General features: G+C 47.2%; 1 protein-coding gene across 1 annotated transcript; it reads right to left on the bottom strand.

The window, feature by feature from the left end:
- Nucleotides 1-5,992: 5,992 nt before the first annotated feature.
- LOC309369922 (uncharacterized protein C2orf72) lies at nt 5,993-14,785 on the bottom strand. Its single transcript, XM_081911401.1, has 3 exons — nt 14,051-14,785; nt 8,815-8,931; nt 5,993-7,498 (listed from the first exon to the last, which is right to left on the bottom strand). The coding sequence occupies exons 1-3, from the start codon at nt 14,658-14,660 to the stop codon at nt 7,407-7,409; spliced, it is 819 nt and encodes a 272-aa protein (XP_081767527.1). The 5' UTR covers nt 14,661-14,785; the 3' UTR covers nt 5,993-7,406.
- Nucleotides 14,786-23,343: the final 8,558 nt, after the last annotated feature.

Here is a 23,343-nt window from a genome sequence, read left to right as displayed (position 1 = left end):
AGTGTCCAGGCAGAACGATGGGGGTGGAGACGCTCCTTCGGGTCTACTGGGCCAAGGCCGTTTAGGGCTTTAAAGGTCAGCACCAACACTTTGAATTGTGCTCAGAAACGTACTGGAAGCCAGTGTAGGTCTTTCAAGACCGATGTTATGTGGTCTCGGCGGCCGCTCCCAGTCACCAGTCTAGCTGCCGCATTCTGGATTAATTGTAGTTTCCGGGTCACCTTCAAAGGTAGCCCCACATAGAGCGCATTGCAGTAGTCCAAGCAAGAGATAACCAGAGCATGCACCACTCTGGTGAGACAGACTGTGGGCAGGGAGGGTCTGATCCTGCGTACCAGATGGAGATGGTAGACAGCTGCCCTGGACACAGAATTGAGCTGTGCCTCCATGGACAGATGTGAGTCCAGAATGACTCCCAGGCTGCGCACCTGGTCCTTTGGCGATATATTTTTGTATGGCTTTGTAGTGTGCCAGTATATCACTACCCTGTATATTGTTTGTCGATGTGCATGGCATGGCGTTCATTTTTTACATTTATAGTGTATCTTTTCCTCCAAGGAGCTCGAGATGGTAAACACCACCTCCCCATTTTATCCTTGCAACTCTATTAAGATTTGGTGTTTTTTCAGTGGGGGGGTGGTGGAAGATGTAGATCAAGGGAAGTAATAGTGCCACTGTATTCTGCTCTGGTCAGACCTCACCTGGAGTACTGTGTCCAGTTCTGGGCACCACAGTTAAAGAAGGACACTGACAAACTGGAACGTGTCCAGAGGAGGGCAACCAAAATGGTCAAAGGCCTGGAAACGATGCCTTATGAGGAACGGCTAAGGGAGCTGGGCATGATTAGCCTGGAGAAGAGGAGGTAAAGGGGTGATATGATAGCCATGTTCAAATATATAAAAGGATGTCACATAGAGGAGGGAGAAAGGTTGTTTTCTGCTGCTCCAGAGAAGCGGACACGGAGCAATGGATCCAAACTACAAGAAAGAAGATTCCACCTAAACATTAGGAAGAACTTCCTGACAGTAAGAGCTGTTCGACAGTGGAATTTGCTGCCAAGGAGTGTGGTGGAGTCTCCTTCTTTGGAGGTCTTTAAGCAGAGGCTTGACAACCATATGTCAGGAGTGCTCTGATGGTGTTTCCTGCTTGGCAGGGGGTTGGACTCAATGGCCCTTGTGGTCTCTTCCAACTCTATGATTCTATGATTCTATGTGCATATAACCTTTATTCTTTAAAGTGCCTTGTTATACAAAACATGGTCAAGATGTGCTTTAATAAATTGAATCAATACACTGGTCAACAACAAATTTGTTGTCTGCATTTTTTCAGTTGATTTAGGATGAATCTGATGCGCTGAATCCAAAAATCGCATTGGTTTTGCTCAATCAGGTTAAGTTTTTGAGCTATGTCTACATGTCATTTTTTTACGTTTTTGTTCTCATGTATGCTTGTGTGGAGCATTTTAGAAGAAGTTGGTGGGGGTAAAATGCCATGTCGAATAATTGTTTTGATTGGAAACGATTATTTTAATGACAAGAAGTATTCAGGTCCGATAGTTCTGGGTGATTATGTTGAAAAGGGATCAGTTTGAAGGCATAAAACCTCCTTTTTTCCCCGGAAGAGAAGGACTTGGTGTACTGTGCAGATATTGCGCAGCTTCTGCTCAAGCTTGGAGTGCCACAGTACGAACCCAAAGATTGGAGACTGTTCATTGACAGCAGCAAGCGACCACTGAAATGTGTTCTGCTACACAACGACAACCAGTTTGCCTCTATACCTACCCTGGCTCACTTGAGTACACTGAAGGAGAACTATGAAGCAGTGAAGTATGTGCTGGAGAAAATTGGTTATGATCCACATAAGTGGTTTATTTGTGTTGACCTGAAGATGGTGAACTTTTTGTTGGGACAACAGTCTGGCTTCACCAAGTACCCATGTTTTCTGTGCATGTGGGATAGTAGGGACCGTGCTCAGCATTACACAAAGAAGGACTGGCCTGTGCGGGAGGAATTGGTGCCTTGCAAAGAAAGGAATGTCATCAACGACCCTCTGGTGGACAGAGACAGAATACTCTTCCCACCGCTGCACATCAAGTTCTGCTTAATCAAGCAGTTCACCAAGGCTCTGGACAAGGATGGTGACTGCCTCATTTACTTGTGCCAGGCTTTTCCAGGATTGACCATGGAGAAGTTGAAAGCTGGCATCTTTGACGGTCCTCAGATCCGTCAGCTCATCAGAGATCCAGAGTTCGGAAACTCAATGAATGAAGTGGAACTGGATGCGTGGAAGGCATTTGTTCTGATAATGAAGAACTTTCTTGGCAACAATAAGGCCAGAAACTATGCAGAACTTGTCAATAACATGCTGACTGCTTTCAGAAACCTGGGCTGCAACATGAGCATCAAGACGCACTACCTATTTTCACATATGGACCAGTTTCCTGAGAACCTGGGTTCAATGAGTGACGAGCAGGGGGAGAGATTCCATCAGGACATGAAAGAGATGGAGACCAGGTATCAGGGTCGCTGGGACGCAGTCATGATGGCTGACTACTGTTGGACTCTGAAGAGAGACCTCCCTGCTGCTGAGCATTCCAGGAGTTCCAAGAAACGGAAGTTCAAGCCCTGAAGTTTGAAAAATGGTGAAGCAACATGCAATTTACGTGTATTTACTTTATCAATGCCCACCATTCAGTTTACAGTAAACCTGACCTGATGGAGAGAAACGGATGCCATTTCCTGATTCAGCAGTGCAAAAATACCCTAAATCAGTTGTAGAAATCTAGACAACATTCAAAAAGTAAAAAAATTGTTGCCCAGTGATATCAATGGAATAATGAGCTTCCAGGAGACAGGATTTAAGATATCAAAAAAAAAATTATTACATCAATTATTCCTGCATATAAAACCCACACACCAAGTTAAATGTTACATAATACTCTGGCTGCAATGACAAACTAAAACAAAACAGAGAAACCTAGTGCCATCATTACATTATTAAAAAGGGAGGAGGGAATGGGAGGCAGGAGAACAGTCATATAGCCAAACTGAAGCACTGTGATACTTTAAACAAGCTTGACTTGCCTCAAAAAAATCTGGGAGTTGTAGTTTGTTAAACATGCTGAGAGTTGCTTCACAGAGCTACAGTTTCAGAGTGGTTTAACAACCCCTCTTCCCAGAAAACAGAATTTTAACTTGTGAAGGCAAGTCTCCTCAGAATTCTCAGCACCCTTAACGAACAACAGCTCCCAGGAATCTTTGGGTGAAGCTACAAAAGTGGTATCATAGTGCTTTAAATGTATGGTCTGAATGTAGCCTTAGGAGTCCCTGCCTTTCTTCCCACATTCTTTTGTCTTATCATGCAATTCATGCTTTCCCACTCACTGTTCCAAACCCTTTAAAGAACACTGTGCTCCTTGCCTACCATGAATAAGTAGCATATCAGAATTAAATACTTCTAGCACTCAAATCTATTTGGATTTGGAACATGCAAATTTATTCTGGCATAAACCTGTGCGTGCCAAACCCACTGGGCGAGACGCACAAAGTGGAATTCCTCAGCAGGGTCAAGCAGCACAACTGATGGCAGTAAGTGTGTGTGCGCACGCACACCAGGACTTTGTCGATGAGCTCACTCCTGATTTGCAGGGCGTTTGAGTCAGCTTCTCCATATGGATCAATAGCTACAAGAATCTGTAGCGATTGTGAATTTTATTCAACAGATTAATGGTTGGAACAACTTAAGTCATGGTAAGTGCAACTAAAACATTAGTTGTTTTCATCTGCTTTATAATACACTTAAGTTTTGGGGTTTGACAAAAATAAAAATGGCACGTTTTTCGTACAGGCAGATTAAACCTTTGGAATGGAGACTTGAGTTTGATGGCAGTTCGGTTACATTATGAAGCATAGCAGCAGCCCTTTCGAACAAGCTAGTTGTGTGGTTGCCATATTTTTTTGTTGGCAGGGCTCCTGTGCCTTTGACACCTGCAAGGACAGGCAGAAATAAAGCCGGGCTGGTTTTCCCTCGCTACCGAAAGCAAGGAGAAGTATTATCTGGTTGGTTTCTGTGTGTGCACATGCTTCGTGCAACTAGTAAGACAAACGGGAATCCTGTTAGTGGGGAGGTAGCAAGTAGAAGCACTCTCTGCTGGGCATGGCAGCCTTGTTCTGTATCTGTTTGCATGGCAGTTGGAGGCAGAAAGAGTCCTGCCAAATTCGGCCGTGACACCCAAATCCTTACACATGCAGGCACACTCAGCATCTGGACCTATTGAGCTGTGCAGGAACAATTAAAAAAATCAAAACCCTGCTATAAGAGGGACCACTGTTCAAAATCAATTCCTCAGGTATGCATTGGAGAGCTTTCTGGACTGGGGTCTCCTTAACCCACCTTCACCCTTCCACATTCCCTCATTTCAACTTGCACTGTCTTACTTGCACTACTTACCCTCCTCTTGAGGTAGGCAAATGTTATCTCCTATTTCAGCACATTAAAGACAACCGAGGTACAGAGGAAATCAAAGGGACAGACCTGCAATTCAGGGGCAGAAGAGGCTGTCTCAAAATCCTGACTTTCCTGAGCCATGCTGCTGTTCACTGGAGGACTGGGAGATATTCCAGCCTGGGAACTTCCAGATATTTTAAACTACAACCCTCATCAACCACAGCCAACGTGAAGGTAAGTATTCAGGAATATTTGTAGTCCGCTGTTCACCCTGAGAGTCCCAGATAATACAGGGGTCGACAAAGTTTTTGTGGCTTGGGCCAGTTCATGGTCCCACAGACGCCGCAGTGAGCCAGAGTGCGCACACACACACGCATGCGCAAACGCTATTTCCGGCGCTCCTTCTGGCGCGGAGGAGGCGTGCATAGATTCCCATTGGCTGCAGGAGCTTCCTGCAGCCAATGGGAAGCCAGCCAGTATCGCGGAAGGCGGTCCCTGCTCTGCTTTGTGTCAGTTTAGCACGGCGCATGGGAGCCGACCAAGCGGGCTCCATGGGCCAGTTAAATGACCCCCATGGGCTGCTTGTGGCCCAGGGACCTTAGGTTGCCAACCCCTGACATAATACATTGAAACAAAAAATTAACAATTTAAAATGGACAGCCTAAAAACAGCAAACAAGCAGTTGTAGTCCAAAAAAACTGGAAGGCTGCAGATTGGAGCTGGCTATCCCAAGGCATGCTTTGCAAATGAAAAGGCCCAACAGCTATGGACAGCAGCCCGTCAGCGTCTCCTAGTCGTCAATCCCTCCATGGAACTTGTAAGGCAGAGGGCACAACGGCCGACTGGAGTTTGGCCTGGTCAAGAAGTGCCAGCAACCCTATCGCCAATTTTGTAATGTTTCTCTCCCTCTCAGAAGTCTCTAATGGAGGTCAGAGAAAGAACTCTGTTCTGCTGTCACCATCGGTTTAAAAATGGTTAACATGGGTGATGTTGGCTGCAAAGGAATTTCCGAGGCTTTACTTTTCTGCAGAGTTTTTTCCCTCCCCGTTTTGTGAAGTTCATTAGCAGCAATGAATAGATGCCAGCTGAAAATACATTTAGTATTAGGCAAGCTTGGCAGTTTCAAAGCTTCTAGCTATGTTTACGAAATACAAGGAGACGAAACACGCTCAATTAGGTCACTCTCTAGTCTAGGGCATCGGGGGAAACGTTCCAATACAAACTGAAAATGTGCCAATGCATTAACTCCTAAGTTGCACAAGAAAGCTTCCCCTGAAAGTTGTGTCAGTTCTAGATTTTCCAGGAAGCCCCCCTTACAGGTTAATTAACATAAATCGATATAATCTCCAGCCCCATCAGAATTTTATAGAGAACCCCGAGAGAGAAAATAGCAATGAAGGCAAAACAGAAAGAGTAACATTAGTCAAACTAGATATTTAGGCTGCAATGCACGCTTACTGCAGAGCAGGGCCCACTAAACTCTTCTGCACTGTAAAATTTGCAGAACCCATCAGGTTAAAAGAAGCAATTAACTGAGTTCTAATACTGAGGAACACACTTGCTGTGTCCTTTACTGAAAGGTACACATCACATATGATGGGATGCAGCTGTTTGGAATTTTAGCGTGTCTTGCTGGTGTTGCAATTTTACATTATGGACTATTCACAAGATTATTTTTAAAAAAACCACCCACATGTCTATAGTACAAACAGTTCACAGTGAATTTTGAAATGTTAGGCTAGGAGAAGAACTGCCTTTTGGAATAATGGTCTATCCAGGATGCCAAGCAGAGCATGTCAAGCAGCTTCATTGGCAAAAATAATTGATTATTTCCTCTCTCTTTCTGTGCTGTGCTTTCAGCTCTGGGACTCCCCCCCCCCCCATGTCGGAAAAGGCACCCGTTACAGGAGCCTGCAGCAACAAGGCCTTTCTAAAGACAGTCAGTGCTTGCAAGAAAGTCCAGCACAGCTTTCTAATGGAACTGTTTTGTGCAGAAGAGGGCAAGAATTTTCTTCTGGTAGAAACAAGATTCTCAGGCATTTCATGGGTGACAGGTTTGGGGGGCTCCATCACATTCTTGTGAATATTGTGGGTTTTCTTGCCTAAGCTCTACTACTGTTTCCAGCCCCTGCAGGCCAGTCCCTAGAACACCATGGTTTGGGAGAATTGTAGGACAAGAGAACAGGAGGACAGATCCCAAAAGGAACACTTATAGGAATGCTCTCCCAGGATGAGAGTAGATGCAAAATATATACGCTGGGCTCCGTTTACTGCAAATGTACTTTGGACTCTAACCGTACTAGATCCAGAATACAATACAACTGTTATCACAACCACAGAGAAGAGGCAAGCAACAGCTGCCCAGATTTCAACATACTCCACTTAGAATCTGGTCAGATCCTCTTTGCAATGGCAAGCACAGTTCAAGCTGGAAAACAGGGAGAAGGTTTTGGCTTTTTTAAAAAAAAGCAGCACCAGAGTCGTTCCTATTTTTCCTCCCAAGCATAATAAATTCTCAGCCCATAAATACGTCCTCACCATACATTTCACATTTGAAGGTAGTTATTTCCTAAAGAAGGCAATTAAAACAATTACCCCCAAAATGAGAAGCCACTGTCAGTAATAGCAATATGCTCGCTGACTAGAGGACAATGCCCGCCACTTTGTGTGAAAATGACACAGCCTTTTGAGTGGGAACCTCAAGGATTTGATGTAGTTCTTATGTAATTCTTGAGGCTGAAGAGGTCACCCATCTTCACTTGGCTGAAATTAAGCAGAGCTGCTTCTGGGCTTCTGCTACGAAGTTTCTTGGGATCAAACAAAGGCGAAGCAGCTCCTTTAAAAGAGCCAACAGATGCTCCCCCCCCAAAAAAATGGGCCCTTGATGCTTTTCCTACAAGGCAAATAAAGGGCAGCTCCTTCAGTCCGATATAGCAGCAAAGAGAAGGTTCCTTCCGGACTTAAGTGGCCGCAACTCCACAGGCCTCTTCACAGTTCCCGTTGGGCTCCATGTTGGTCAAAGATACACCTTCTTCTGGGTCTTGCAAGGCATCTACGTTGGGGGGGAAAGGAAAACCGATTTAGAGCGTCTCAGTTACAAAGGGAAGACCATCATGGGTTCCAGTCAAAACGAAGCCAAGGAACTGAAAGGGAGAGTATTGCACCGTGGCGCCGAAAATATTTTAGGCTGTTTGCCAAATGTAGGTTGCAGTTATCTGCACTCTTGACCTTGAAGGGTAATTGACCGCAGAAAGTAGCAAGACGCAGAATTGCACGGTTTCATCAGCAGAATGTCCTCCCTCCGTGCAGCCCCTAAATATGTCTGGCAAGCAGAGCCGTCTTTCCCATAGGGCTTAGTGGTGCGTTGCGCCAGGGCGCCGGCCTCTCAGGGACACCCAGCGATTAGGGAGCTGCGCGGCTTTGCTGGCAGCCTCCTCTTTCCCTGCAAACCCGCCAGCTGCGCCCCGCCAACCATATGGCTGGTGGGCATGCAGCTTCCCTCCCAAGCCTCCGCAGGAGGAGAGCGATTCCTGCAGAGGTCATTGTCCTCCTCCTGGGCTGCCTTCTTGGGCGCCCCGACACCGGAGGGCAGGTCCACCAGCACGTTTTCCTGCTTCATCACCGTCACCACACCAGGGATCGGGGCAGTGGGGGAGGCAGAGGACATTTTCTACCACCCCCTCCCTTGTTTTGGAGTTGCCGGGGGGGCGCCAGAGGGATCTTTGCACCACAGAGCTGGATATGCTTAAGACGGCCCTGCTGGCAAACTCCTCCCCCAAAAAACTCTATACACATTCCTGTTTGCAGATATCCTTCTTAAACCTCAGCACCAGCCCCAAAATTGGCACACAGTCCCAGATACCATGGGGGCTAGGAATTTTAGTAAAGGTAAAGGGACCCCTGACCATTAGGTGCAGTTGTGACCGACTCTGGGGTTGCGGCGCTCATCTTGCTTTATTGGCCGAGGGAGCCGGCGTACAGCTTCCGGGTCATGTGGCCAGCATGACTAAGCCGCTTCTGGCAAACCAGAGCAGCACACAGAAACGCCGTTTACCTTCCCGCCAGAGTGGTACCTATTTATCTACTTGCACTTTGACATGCTTTCGAACTGCTAGGTTGGCAGGAGCAGGGACCGAGCAACGGGAGCTCACCCCGTCGCAGGGATTCGAACCGCCGACCTTCTGATCGGCAAGACCTAGGCTCTGTGGTTTAACCCACAGCGCCACAGACTTTCAAACCAAAATCAGGAATCTAATTCTGGACTCCACATGGGATGACACCCGTGTAACAAAAGTTGCAGCGGTTCAGCAGTCGGATCCCAAGAGCTGCCTCCCCTACTGCACCACAGAGCCCTCAAGTAGACCTGACCTTCAGTGGAGCTGCTGGGTGCTGCGTCCGAACGCCCTTCCTTCCGCCGACTCCTCCGAGCCCAAGGGATGCACTGCAGGAAGGCAGGGATCCTCTGCTTCTTGGCTTCCACCCCGTCTTTGGAATGAAGAAGAGAGCAAGAGGTCAGGCCAGATGTACAAAGCGCAAACATCCCAGCAGATGGGATAATCTGGCTCAGGCAGATCTGCTTTGCCAAATCTGGAGTAACACTCCAGAACTCCCAGGGGCAGTTAAGGTGTCCTGAAGTGCAAGAAGAGTCCTGGGGGATGAAGGGAGTGGCTCATCCTGCTCTCAGAGCGGCCAGTCAGCTGTCCCTGGGGAGGGTGAAAGCAGGAACTGAGTGCTTTCCTTTAAAGCCCTAAACGGCCTCGGCCCAGTAGACCTGAAGGAGCGTCTCCACCCCCATCGTTCTATCCGGACACTAAGATCCAGCGCCAAGGGCCTTCTGGCGGTTCCCTCCCTGCGAGAAGTGAGGTTACAGGGAACCAGGCCTTCTCGGTGGTGGCGCCTGCCCTGTGGAACACCCTCCCACCAGATGTCAAGAAAATAAGCAACTACCGTATTTTTTACCCTATAGGACGCACCGTCCCATAAGGCGCACCTAGTTTTTTTGGGGGGGAAATAAAAGGGGAAAAATATTTTTCCCCCAGGCGCGGGGCTGGGGCGGGGGAGGCCCGAGCTTCCCCCGAAGCCAGCCCCCAAACAGGCAGCTCTCTGCAAGCCGTGGGAGCCCAGCGCTGGCTCCCGCTGCTTGCTGAGAGGTCTGCGAAGCCTGGACGCGCTGATCTCAGCGCGCACAGGTTTCGGCATGCGGGCAACTCTCCGGAAACAGCGGGAGCGCTCCCGCTGCTTGCAGAGAGGTCCGCGAAGCCTGGAGAGCGAGAGGGGTCGGTGCACACTGATCGCTCTCGCTCTCCAGGCTTCAGCGAAAGCCTGCATTCGCTCCATAGGACGCACACACATTTCCCCTTCATTTTTGGAGGGGGAAAAGTGCGTCCTATAGGGTGAAAAATACGGTATTTTACTTTTAAAAGACAACTGTTTAGGGAAGTTTTTAATGTTTGACACTGTATTGTTTTTAATATTCAGTTGGAAGCTGCCCAGAGTGGCTGGAGAAACCCAGCCAGATGGGCGGGGTATAAATAATAAATTATTATTATTATTATTATGCATGAGCCATTTGTGATTCCAGGGACAGTGCCTCCAACAGCGGAGAGAGGACACAGCCACTGTAGCTGCATGGATTCATGGGAGTAGCTGTTTGGGGGGGGGATGAACAACTTGGGTGCATCTCCTAAAAAAAAAAAAGCTCACAAATTTTGGGGGACCCCCTAAAAGAAGCTCAACAACTTTGGCTCCCTCCCTGCAAAAAGTCCTGTTGCCTAATCCTTTAAAGCCATCCAGGCTGGTGGCTATCTCTCCACAGCCCCAAATCATAGAATCATATAACTGTTGAGTCGGAAGGGACCCCGAGGGTCATCTAGTCCAACCCCCTGCACTGCAGGAATCTCAGCTAAAGCATCCCTGACAGACCCAACCTCTGCTTAAAAACCTCCAAGGAAGGCGAGTCCACAACGTCCATTCCACTTTGAAACAGCTCTCACCGTCACAATGTTTTTCCTGGTGTTTAGTCGGAATCTCCTTTCTTGTGACTCGAAGCCACGGGTTCGAGTCCTACCCTCCAGAGCAGGAGAAAACAAGCATGCTCCATCTTCCCTGTGATGGCCCTTGAGATATTTGGAGATGGCTCTCATATCTCCTCTTAGTCTCCTATTTCCCAGGCTAAACATACTCAACTCCTTCAACCGTTCCTCATCAGGCTTGGTTTCCAGGCCCTTGATCATCCTGGTCTGCACACCTTCCAGCTTGTTAACATCCTCCTTAAATGCTGTAACCTTTCCCCATAGGGGATTTGCCCCAGCCTCTTGGATCATTTTGGGTGCCCTATTCTGGGGCCCAAAGCAAACCTGCCCGGAAAAGAGGCTGCCAGCTGTATCTCTGTGTACAATCCCCGGAACAGGGAAGCAAGACTAGAAACATTGTAAAAAGGTAAAAAACCCTACTGGGAAATGATATACAATGAATTGAAGAAAATGTTGAAAATAAATTTTGTTAAAAAAAACCCCAGAAGCCTTTTTGTTAGGTATATTAGGTCAAAACATACCAAAAGAAATGAGGACTTTATTTATGTATGCCACTACAGCAGCAAGAACGTTGATTGCACAAAATTGGAAGACTGGAGAAATACCAGCTAAAGAACAACGGCAAGAGACGTTGATGAACTATGCAGAACTGGCAAAAATGACAGACAGACTAAGAGAAAAAGACAACAGAGACTTTGAAAAAGACTGGGAACCATTCATATTATATTTGCAGAAACAAAGAATAGACTTGATGGCAATATTTAAATAAACATTCACATTATCAGCATTAGAAAATCTTTAAAAGATAGTGAAATATGATGGTGTATTTTATTTTTATGTTTTTAGGCTTGATGTTATGTTATTAATAACGTTTTCTGTTGAGAGATAGCAAAGCGGGTGAAAATAGAAATAAACCAGAAACGCAAGTTGGGGGAAGCCTTGGAGGGGATGGAGGGAGGAATATATAGTAAACGTTAAGAATTTGAGATGTATGTAATGAATGAAAAATAAAAATGACTAATTTTTTTTAAAAGACTATAAACATCACCTGGGCGGGAGAGAGGCAGGCAGGTGCATGCTTCTGCTACTCTCAGAGTAAGTGCTACTGAACTCACTGGGAAAGTGAGTAAAGATGCGTGGGATTTGGGCCCAGCAGAAAGAAACAAGATACCTTTTCTCTTTGCAGCCAAGGCGGCCTGGAATGACCCCAGGGTCACCTTTAAGAGGCTGGGAGATTACCAGCCTCCGTCCTGGAGGATTAGAGTAGTTTGGCAGCCAAGGATGTGGCTGGAGGGGCCGGAAGGCAGTGAGCGGAGCAAGGGAACTGCAAACCTGCCCTGAGAAGTGGAATCTCAAGGCACAGTCCTTCTTCATGCAACAAATGATTAATCTATGGAACTCCCTGCCCCTGGAAGAGCTACCAACCAAGATGGCTTTAATAATAATAATAATAATAATAATAATAATAATAACAATAATTATTATTATTATTTATTATTTATACCCCACCTATCTGGCTCGGCTACCCCAGCCACTTTGGGCGGCTTCCAAAAAATATTAAAATACAGTAATACATCAAACATTAAAAGCTTAAAAGGGCTGCCTTCAGATGTCTTCTAAAAGTCTGGTAGTTGTTGTTCTCTTTGATATCATGTGGGAGGGCGTTGCACAGGGCGGGTGCCACTACTAAGAAGGCCCTCTGCCTGGTTCCCTGTAACCTCACTTTCGCAGCGAGGGAACTGCCAGAAGGCCCTTGGTGCTGGACCTCAGTGTCCAGGCAGAGCGATGGGGGTGGAGATGCTCCTTCAGGTATACAGGACTGAGGCCATTTAGGGCTTTAAAGGTCAGCACCAACACTTTGAATTGTGCCAGGAAACATACTGGGAGCCAATGAAGATCTCTCAGGACCGGTGTTATGTGGTCCCGGTGGCCACTCCCAGTTAATTGCAGTTTCTGGGTCACCTTCAAAGGTAGCCCCACGTAGAGCACATTGCAGTAGTCCAAGCGGGAGATAACCAGAGCATACACCACTCTGGCAAGACAGTCTGTGGGCAGGGAGGGTCTCATCCTGCGTAGGAGATGGAGCTGGTAGACAGCTGCCCTGGATACAGAATTGACCTGCACCTCCATGGACAGCTGTGAGTCCAAAATGCCGCCCAGGCAGTGCACCTGGTCCTTCAGGGGCATAGTTACCCCATTCAGGACCAGGGAGTCCTCCACACCCGCCCGTCTCCTGTCCCCCAAAAACAGTACTTCTGTCTTGACAGGATTCAACCTCAATCTGTTTAAAAGAGGATTAGACAAATTCAGCAAGGAGAGGTCTATTGATGGCTGTGCTCTGCCATCAAGAGGCAGCAATGCTTCTGAATCCCAGTTTCTAGAAATCTCAGCAGCCGGCTTCTGTGAGGAGGAGATGGTTGGATAGTGTTCTCAAAGCTGCTGTTGTTGTTTAGTCGTGTCCGACTCTTCATGACCCCCTGGACCAGAGCAGGCCAGGCACTCCTGTCTTCCAGTGCCTCCCGCAGTTTGGTCAAACTCATGCTGGTAGCTTCGAGAACATTGTCCCACCATCTTGTCCCCTTCTCCTTGTGCCCTCCATCTTTCCCAACATCAGGGTCTTTTCCAGGGAGTCTTCTCTTCTCAGGAGGTGGCCAAAGTATTGGAGTCTAGTTTGACCAAACTGCGGGAGGCAGTGGAAGACAGGAGTGCCTGGCGTGCTCTGGTCCAGGGGGTCACGAAGAGTTGGACACAAAACAACTACAGTGGTGCCTCGCAAGACGAAATTAATTCGTTCCGCAAGTTTTTTCTTCTTGCGAGTTTTTCGTCTTGCGAAGCACGGTTTCCCATAGGAATGCATTGAAAATCAATCAATGCGTTCCTATGGAGACCGTCCGGGGACAGAGGGGAAGCGCCGCACGCCTTCCCCTCTGTCCCCAGACCTGTTTTAAAGCAAGGGAAGGGGCAGCGGGGAGAATCTCTTCTCCCCGTTGCCACCACTTGGTTCAAAAGAGGTCCGGGGAGAAAGGGGAAGGCGCGCTGCGCTTCCCCGCTATCCCCGGAGCTTGCGGGGCAAGCTTCATTTTGCGAAGCAAGCCCATAGGGAAATGCGTCTTGCGAAGCGGCTAAGAAAACGAAAAACTCCTTCGTCTAGTGAGTTTTTCGTCTTCCGAGGCGTTCGTCTTGCGGGGTACCACTGTACGACATTATTGTTATTATTATTATTGTTACAGTGGTACCTCAGGTTAAGTACTTAATTCGTTCCGGAGGTCCATTCTTAACCTGAAACTGTTCTTAACCTGAAGCACCACTTTAGCTAATGGGGCCTCCTGCTGCTGCCGCGCCGCAGGAGCACAATTTCTGTTCTCATCCCGAAGCAAAGTTCTTAGCCTGAAGCACTATTTCTGGGTTAGTGGAGTCTGTAACCTGAAGCGTATGTAACCCGAGGTATCACTGTATTGTTATTGTTTAGCTTATGCGTAAATCCTGCACGTCCACGTGGGCAAAAGAGAGCTGGGTATAAATGCAAAAAATCAATAAATCGGGGCGATGCCTGCCTGCCCCGCTGCGCTCACCTGCTCGGAGCTTCAGGGCGGCTCTCAGCGCCCGGCAGGCGGCGGCGCGGGCTTCGGCGGCGCCCTGTCCGGCTCCGGGGCTGTAGGATGCGGCTTGCAGGGTGTCCAGCTCCGCCGGGCGCCTCCTCCGGAAGACCTGGCGGAGCAAGGCGTCGAGCTGCAGCCGGGCGCCCTCGGCCTCGCCGCCGCCCAGCACCACCACGCCCACCACCCCGGGGCGCGCCGCCGAGGGCAGCCGGCTGCGCACGTCGCGGAGGATCTCGCGCAGGCGGAGCCGCTCCCGGCGCGCGCGCAACGGCGGCAGGGGCGCAAGCGACGCCTGGCGGAAGAGCACGAAGAGCAGCGCGCACGAGCAGCGCGCCGCCGCCGATCCCCGGCCGCCCAGGCGCACGCGGACCTTGCGCGCCCCTCCGGCGGCGGGAGGATCGGGCTGCGCCTCCGGCTCCTTGCGCGGCTCCGGCTCGGCGAAGAGGTCCCGGGCGAAGGTCTCCAGCAGCGCCCGCGGCGCAGGCTCGCCCTCGCGCGCCTCGCCCACCAGCAGCAGCCGCGCGCGCCCGCCCGCGCGATCCACCAGCGCCTGGAACTCGCGCAGATGCGGCGGAGGATCCATGGAGAGAGAGGCCGGCCGAGGAGCAGGCGCCGCCCGCAAGCTCAGCCCCCGGCCGGGAAGGAGGGTCGCCTGGAGTCGCCGCAGGAACCGCCTCCCGGAGGAGGAGAAAGAGGGAGCTGCCAGCCGCGAGGAATTCGCCTTTTTTTGCTTGCTGAGGATTTTATTTATGTTAACTGATAATAATAATAATAATTTTTTATTTATACCCCGCCCTCCCCAGCCAAGGCCGGGCTCAGAGCAGCTTACAAGCAATAATAAAAACAAGATGAATGATTACAACTTAAAAACAAAAATAAAATACAACATTAAAATAATGGAACATTAAAATATTAAAATGTAGCCTCATCGCAGGAGGAGAAAGGAAAAGAAAAAAAAAGAGAGAGGGAGGGAGGGAATCAAATCAGATCCTGCAGAGCCCTGGTCTCATGAGGCAGAGCGTTCCACCAAGTTGGGGCCAGTGTTGAAAAGGCCCTGGCTCTGGTTGAAGCCAATCTAACTTCCTTAGGGCCCGGGACCTCTAGGGTGTTGTTATATATGGACCTTGAGGCTCTCCGTGGGGCAGACCGGGAGAGGCGGTCCCGTAGGTACGAGGGTCCTAGGCCGTGAAGGGCTTTAAAGGTCAAAATCATTACCTTAAATCTGACCCTGTACTCCACCGGGAGCCAGTGCAGCTTGAAACGCACTGGGTGAATATGCTCCCATGGCAGAGACCCCGTGAGGAGCCTCGCTGCAGCATTCTGCACCCGCTGGAGTTTCTGGGACAGCTTCAAGGGCAGCCCCGCATAGAGCGAATTACAGTAGTCAAGCCTGGAGGTGACCGTCGCATGGATCACTGTGGCCAGGTCGGGGCGGGAAAGGTAAGGGACCAACTGCTTGATGCGGCAAAGGTGGAAAAATGTCGCCTTGGCTGTTGCTGTAACTTGCGCCTCCATGGAAAGGGAGGCATCAAGGATGAATTGAAAAAAAATATATAGTCCGAAGGGAGGTGTGAGGAGGTCGAGGAAACAAGGGAATGAAGAATAGAATATGGAAAAGGAGAAATGTTTTTTAAATTGTATTTGTTTGGCTTTATTTATGTGTTTAATGGGTTTAGGTTGGGTTTTATATTATTTTTATATTGTACTGTATTGTCTTGTTTTTCTTCTCTTTTGTTTTTCTTTCTTTCTTGTTTTTCTTTTTCTTTCTTATCCTTTTTTGTAACTTTTAAAAGTAATAAATATTTTTTTAAAAAAAATGAAAAATATATATAGTCTGGCCCCCCACAAGGTCTGAGGGACAGTGGACCGGCCCCCTGCTGAAAAAGTTTGCTGAGCCCTGAATTCTATTGTTTCCACTTTCAGTTCATAGTCTTTTTCAGAGTTTACGGTTGGGGAAACAGTTTTGTCAGAGACATTCCTGTTGGGGAAAGGGAGGGTGGAGGGATGGCGATACAGTGGTACCTCTGGATGCGAACAGGATCCGTTCCGGAGCCCTGTTTGCATCCAGAAGTAAATGCAATCCACGTCTGCGCTTGCGCGGGCCGTGATTTACCGCTTCTGCACATGCGCGGGTCGCGATTCGCCACTTCTGCGCATGCGCGTGACGTCATTTTGAGCATCTGCACATGCGTGAGCGTGAAACCCAGAAAAAATGCGCTCCGTTACTTCCAGGTCACAGCGCAACCAGAAAGTACTTATCCCAAAGCTACTTCAACACAAGGTATAACTGTACTGTTTCTTTCCCCTTCTATTCTTAGTGTAAGGGGATGAGTTCTGTCAGCATCCCATTGGTATGTCCTGTGTTTGTGTATTTATTTATTTTTATTGATATTGAGGGAGGCAGGGGCTTCCCATGCTTGGTTGGCTGTGTTTAGTTGATGGTGGTGTGGCTTTTTTGTGTGAGGGAGGGGGGCTCGGTTGTTGGGTCAGGTGAGCCATATTGATTCCTTTTTTTTTTCCATATAATTTTTATTAATCCACAAATAAAACAAAACAAAGTGCATAAATTTCACATCTTTTCCATTACTTATTTCTCTTTTGGACTTCCCTCAACTGTTCCGTAAATCATTCATAGTCGTAATTATAATTACACATTTCTCAAATTTGTATTGACATTATTTATCTCTTTTTTTCTTATTCCCTTTAGACAATACTTCTTACTTTTCTTACAGTGCTTCTTTAAATCCCTTAAGCGTCATCTGTCCTTCACTTAAACATTCCAGATATTCCACAAATTTCCCCCAGTTCTCGATGAACTTTTGGTCTCTTAAGTATCTAACCTTCCCTGTCAATTTGTCTAGCTCTGCGTAATCTAGCAATTTTATTCTCCACTCTTCTATGGTCGGTATTTCTTGCTGTTTCCAACTCTGGGCCAGTAACACTCTTGCGGCTGTGATTGCGTATCTAAAGAATTTGCAATCTTCCCTTTTAATCTCATTTCCTACCATTCCCAACAGAAAGACTTCTGGTTTTTTCGTAAATGTGTATTTTAGAATCTTCTTTAACTCATTGTATATTTTCTCCCAGAAGTCTTTCACTTTCTTACAATCCCACCACAAATGAAAGAAAGTACCCTCTTTATCCCTGCATTTCCAGAACCGATTGCATGTCTTGTACATTTTTGCCAGTTTTACCGGCGTCATGTACCATCTATAGAACATCTTCATCGTGTTTTCTTTTAATGTCATACAAGCAGTGAATTTTAATCCCTCATTCCACAGTTTCTCCCAGTCTTCGAATTGTATATTATGACCCACATCCCTGGCCCAGCTGATCATCACCGACTTAACTTCTTCGTCTTCCAAATTCCAATATAACAACAGTTTATACATTTTAGATAAATTTTTGCCATCATTATCAATAACCTCACTTTGAAATTTCGATTCCTTATCCGCAAAGCCTCGTTCTTTACCGTCTTTCTTAAACATCTCATTTGTTTGGAAGTAGTGCAGCCAATCGTATACATGTTCTTTTACCTGCTCATACGGTTTTATTTTCCACTTTCCCCCTTCTTTAAATAACAGTTGGCCATATGTTATCCAATTACTTCTCATATTGATTCCCTTTACACTCATGACTTCTAGAGGTGATAGCCAGTGTGGTGTTCTAGGTTCTAATAGATTTTTATACCTGTCCCAAACCTCTATTAAGGGACCTCGGAAGATGTGGTTCTCAAAGCCTTTATGGACTCTCTTTTTCTCCTGCCATAGATAGGCATGCCATCCAAATCTGTTATCGAACCCCTCTAAGTCCATCAATTTGCTATTCTCTAACTTAATCCACTCCTTCACCCAGCAGAGACATGATGCCTCATAATACAGTTTCAAATCTGGCAGGGCGAAGCCTCCTCTTTCTTTTAAGTCTGTTAATAATTTAAATTGGATTCTCGGTTTTTTGCCCTGCCAGATGTATCTAGAGATCGCTCTCTGCCACTCTTTAAAAATCTTATTCCCCTTAATTATAGGGATAGTCTGAAATAAAAATAATATCTTTGGAAGCACATTCATTTTGATTGTAGAGATCCTTCCCCAAAATGACAAGAGCCATATTGATTCCTATGCCGTTGGAGGGAATAGCTCATTGTCCTGTTGTGGTGCTGTGGATGTCATAAAGGGGAACCGCACTGGGCTGAAGGCATCCTCCATAGCCTGTCCCCGTCCTTGTTTGTTGGTTGGTGTTATGTACTGAGTTGAATAGGATCCAAACTGCAGCAGTCTGATTGGTCCTAGAACAATAGGATCCAAACTGCAGCAGTCTGATTGGTCCTAGAACAATAGGATCCAAACTGCAGCAGTCTGATTGGTCCTAGAACAATAGAATCCAAACTGCAGCAGTCTGATTGGTCCTAGAACAATAGGATCCAAACTGCAGCAGTCTGATTGGTCCTAGAACAATAGGATCCAAAATGCAGCAGTCTGATTGGTCCTAGAACAATGCAGCAGTATGATTGGTTGGCAGGAACCACCCAATCATGCTCCAGATAGAAGTGAATCCACAACCTTACAGTAGAATTCCGGAATTAGCCAATCATGTGCAGCCCATTGTGTAAATAATGTATATAAAGCAGATACTTTGAGGGGACATTCATTCATTCCTCCTCACCACTATGAGCTAATAAAGAGCATGAAATCACTTTGCGACTCTGAGTATATTTCAGTTGGTTAGCTTTTCTGGTAGCGTTTCCCATACATTTTGGTACCAGTAGTCTTCTAGTGGTATGTTCACTCCTGATAGGCCCTTCCAGTGTCTAGTTATGGTACAGTGGTACCTCTGGCTGCGAATGGGATCCGTTCCAGAGGCCCGTTCCCAACATGAGCAGAACACAACCCGCAGCGGCGCGTCTGTACACGCGCAGGTTGCTATTCACCACTTCTGCGCATGTGCGTGATGTCATTTTGCGCATCTGCGCGTGCGCGAGCGGCAAAACCCGGAAGTAACCCTTTCTGGTGCTTCTGGGTCGCCACGGGATGCAACCTGAAAAAATGTATTGTGAAGCAAACGTAACATGAGGTACGACTGTATTTCTAGCTGCTGGTTCTAGTATTATGAGGGAGAAAAGCTTTCTCCACATCATGTATAAATTTACACACCTCATAGAATCATAGAGTTGGAAGAGACCACCAGGGCCATCGAGTCCAACCCCCTGCCAAGCAGGAAACACCATCAGAGCACTCCTGACATATGGTTGTCAAGCCTCTGCTTAAAGACCTCCAAAGAAGGAGACTCCACCACACTCCTTGGCAGCAAATTCCACTGTCGAACAGCTCTTACTGTCAGGAAGTTCTTCCTAATGTTTAGGTGGAATCTTTTTTCTTGTAGTTTGGATCCATTGCTCCGTGTCCGCTTCTCTGGGGCAGCAGAAAACAACCTTTCTCCCTCCTCTATGTGACATCCTTTTATATATTTGAACATGGCTATCATATCACCCCTTAACCTCCTCTTCTCCAAGCTAAACATGCCCAGCTCCCTTAGCCGTTCCTCATAAGGCATCGTTTCCAGGCCTTTGACCATTTTGGTTGCCCTCCTCTGGACACGTTCCAGTTTGTCAGTGTCCTTCTTGAACTGTGGTGCCCAGAACTGGACACAGTACTCCAGGTGAGGTCTGACCAGAGCAGAATACAGTGGCACTATTACTTCCCTTGATCTAGATGCTATACTCCTATTGATGCAGCCCAGAATTGCATTGGCTTTTTTAGCTGCCGCGTCACACTGTTGGCTCATGTCAAGTTTGTGGTCAACCAAGACTCCTAGATCCTTTTCACATGTACTGCTCTCAAGCCAGGTGTCACCCATCTTGTATTTGTGCCTCTCCTTTTTTTTGGCCCAAGTGCAATACTTTACATTTCTCCCTGTTAAAATTCATCTTGTTTCCTCGATTGTGTCCATCTGTCCCCAGTTCACCCTTTTTTCCAACTTAAAAATCTCTAGCTCCTCTTCCCCCTCTTTTTCATTTAGCACCACCCTTTGGGGGCTCCAGAATCTCCATTGCAATCCAGAAAATGTAGCATCCAGAAACTGTAAAATTTGGCACAATCCCCTTGTAAACATGGCCTTTATAATGTCCTTTCATGTTTAGGGAAGCTTTTAATGTTTAATAGGTTATTGTATTTTAATATTCTGTTGGAAGCCACCCAGAGTGGCTGGGGAAACCCAGCCAGATGGGCGGGGTATAAATGATTATTATTATTATTATTATTATTATTATTATTATTATTATTATTATTAACCTCAAATCCACCGTGACTCTCTTGCCGCCGTCCTGTCTGGGTCACAGGAGTATTTTTGCTCAGAGCTCTTCTCTACAGGGGAAACATGGCTGAGAGATTAAGGTTCTGCAATCCAATCCACATTTACTTCAGAGTAAATCCCATTGAATTTGTAAACTCACCCGGGGACAAAAGTGGCCACTCCTTTTACTCTTGGCCTTTTATTTCCTCAAATTCTGGACCAGGAGAATGGGCGTAGGCAGGATTTTTGTTGTGGAGGGGGCAGGACTTCATTGGGGGCAGAACCAATGTGATCGGGCAGTTAGTTAGGTATTTCTATTGTTCAAATGTCCAAATTTGCCCCCATGCCCCCCCAGCTACGCCCATGGCCAGGAACAGGTTTGGTTGGTTAAATGTGGTCCGTCTGCTAGGAATGAGCTGTTGAGGTGATGGAGTCAGATTGTGTAATCCGCTCTGAGCGGAACCTGGGACCCGGATCTTCTGAAAACAAAACAGGGAGTAACTGAGTGGCAGATCATGTGCATAAGCCGGGAACACATGTTGAAGCCAGCTGAGTTGCAGCACCTCCTGGTCAATCCGTTTCATGTCTCCTTTGTTTTAAATCTCTGCTGCTCCTTTAGTTTTCAAAGGCCTGAGGTTCCTTCCAGAAGAGCACAAAATATATTGTAATAGATCTATGGTGCTAAATGTTTAGGTTTAGTAAATCACAGGATTGGATGGGCTCCAACCACGAGCCTATTAAGATTTAATTAGAATTTGTATGTTATAACTGCCGTATAAAAGAGTCTCAATGTTTATGCAACGGGTTTGAGGTGTTTCATTTGTGTGTAAAGAATGTGTATCAGACCTTGAGAATGTAATCAATATCCATGTGGATTGAGGTGTGTGTGGACCTACTTCTGAGCATCAGCAATTGGCATATGAAGAGTTAACTAACACCCGAAGTGTGTACCAGCCTTTAATCCTAGTCAATCAACGAATGTTGATGATGCCTGGAGGGATTAACCATCAGTACTTCAAAGCATGCAAATGAATAAAAGGGGCTTAATTTTTAGGAAGAACAGAATCAGATGAGATCAGGAGGTGGAGAAGGAATCATGCTTGTATGTGCATTGGAGAGCCAGATAGGCTAACATATTTTCCCCTTCTCACCTGGACAGTAGAATAAGATACATTTCCGAAAGCCATTTATGCTGTTATGCCGACATTAATTTCAATGCTGCCTTCCTGAACTGGTGTGCTGCACCATGGGTTTTGGACCACAGTCACCATCAACCTTGATCACTGGATAGCTGTGGCTGATGGGAGTTGTAGTCCAAACAGGGGCGTAGGAAGGGGGGGCAGGCCGCCCCGGGTGCCACTTATGGGTGTGTGTGTGTGTGACAAGGTGGCCCCTGCCTCCCCCCATCTGTAAAGTGGCCGAGGGTGTCCGTATGGGCTGCTTCTCTCTCACGCCGTCTATACTGGCGTCCGTACAGGTTGCCTCTTGCACGGTGACTGTATACGCTGCTGCGCATGCACACTCTGTACGGGCTGCCACTTGCACAGCATCTGTATGGGCTGCCGCTTGCACGGCAACCCGTAGAGTGTGCACGTGCGGGATGCCACACATGCACAGTCCGTACAGGATACCACACATGCACAATCAATATGGGATGCCGCACATGCACAGTCCGTATGGGATACTGCACATGCGCACTCCATATGGGCTGCTCCGCCCCGGGTGCCGGAGAGGGTTCCTCCGTCACTGGATCCAAAACATCTGGAATGGCATCATCTCAGTAGCCAGCATGGAGGACTCATTTGCTGTTGAGGAACTTTTCCGTGATGTTTACTCTCAGCTTGGCTTCCCGCCACTGACAACCTATGACCCTAACCTTCAGATTTCAAAGTTTGAAATGTGAGCATAAGACAGAGCACACATCAAACATGTTTACCTTTTCTTCATTGATTAACAGGAGGTCTTGATGGGTTCCAAGGTTTCCTTTTCCGGTTTTCCGATGAGTGGATTTTGCCTGCAGCCCTAATGGGAGGATTTTTAAAAAGCAGTGGCTAACTTTGTTAAGAGTGGTGTGCTAAGACTTACTGGTTAGCATTAGCATTGCACAGAGGGGGTTCGAAGCCTTTTGAATGGCTTTTTCCAAAACTGCCTCTGAGTTAAAGCTGCTCCGTCAGTTATGACTTGGGGCCAAGCTACACAGGACAGAGAGCAATTTGGTTTACAAACCTATTGTTTGTTTCGCTTTCAGTGGGACTTTGCCCCTTGAGCAAAGACTAACTTAACCCTAGACTAACCTGGACCCAGTTCCAACTTCATCAAAACAGAGCTGAGCATCTGCACATTGAAACGGCAACTTAAAAATTAGAAGGCTGTGTGTGGAAAGGCCCAAGTCACAGATATATTTGGTAAGATGGGGGACCCCCCTCCATTTGAAGACAGTGCATGTTACATGTTGATGGAGTGTTCCTCATAATTGGCCATTTGTTGGGCAGGGAAATTAAAAAGCAGAGAATATTCACATACTACTATTATCCAGTTAAATGTTTTCCAGTCATTTTGCCTCCAGCCTCTTTCCTTTCTCCCTCTTCCTTGGGCAAGTGTTGTTTAGTCGTGTCCACCTCTTCGTGACCCCATGGACCAGAGCACACCAGGCACTCCCTGTCTTCAACTGCCTCCCGCAGTTTGGTCAAACTAGACTCCAAGACTTTGGCCACCTTATGAGAAGAACACTGTCCAACCATCTCGTCCTCTCTCGTCCCTTTCTCCTTGTGCCCTCCATCTTTCCCAACATCCGGGTCTTTCCCAGGGAGTCTTCTCTTCGGCGATCAGCCTTCTTGATGGTCCAGCTCTCACTTCCATACATCACTACTGGGAAAACCATAGCTTTAACTATACGGACCTTTGTTGGCAAGGTGATGTCTCGCCAGATGAAAGAGGGGGAGACCATTGCAAAAGGAAAAGTGTTTCTTGTTGCCTGC

Source organism: Podarcis melisellensis, assembly GCF_964234715.1.
Source record: "Podarcis melisellensis genome assembly, chromosome: 5".
NCBI lineage: Eukaryota > Metazoa > Chordata > Lepidosauria > Squamata > Lacertidae > Podarcis > Podarcis melisellensis.
This window is presented reverse-complemented; position numbering and strand designations above follow the sequence as displayed.

Bases quoted from the DNA above. Each gene is read 5' to 3' on its own strand.
- LOC309369922 (XM_081911401.1), bottom strand. From the start codon at position 14,660: ATGGATCCTCCGCCGCATCTGCGCGAGTTCCAGGCGCTGGTGGATCGC. The intron at 8,932-14,050 runs GTGAGCGCAGCG...TTCATTCCAAAG, and splicing joins CGCCCTGAAGCTCCGAGCAG to ACGGGGTGGAAGCCAAGAAG. The intron at 7,499-8,814 runs GTCAGGTCTACT...CCCCCAACGTAG, and splicing joins ACCCAGCAGCTCCACTGAAG to ATGCCTTGCAAGACCCAGAA.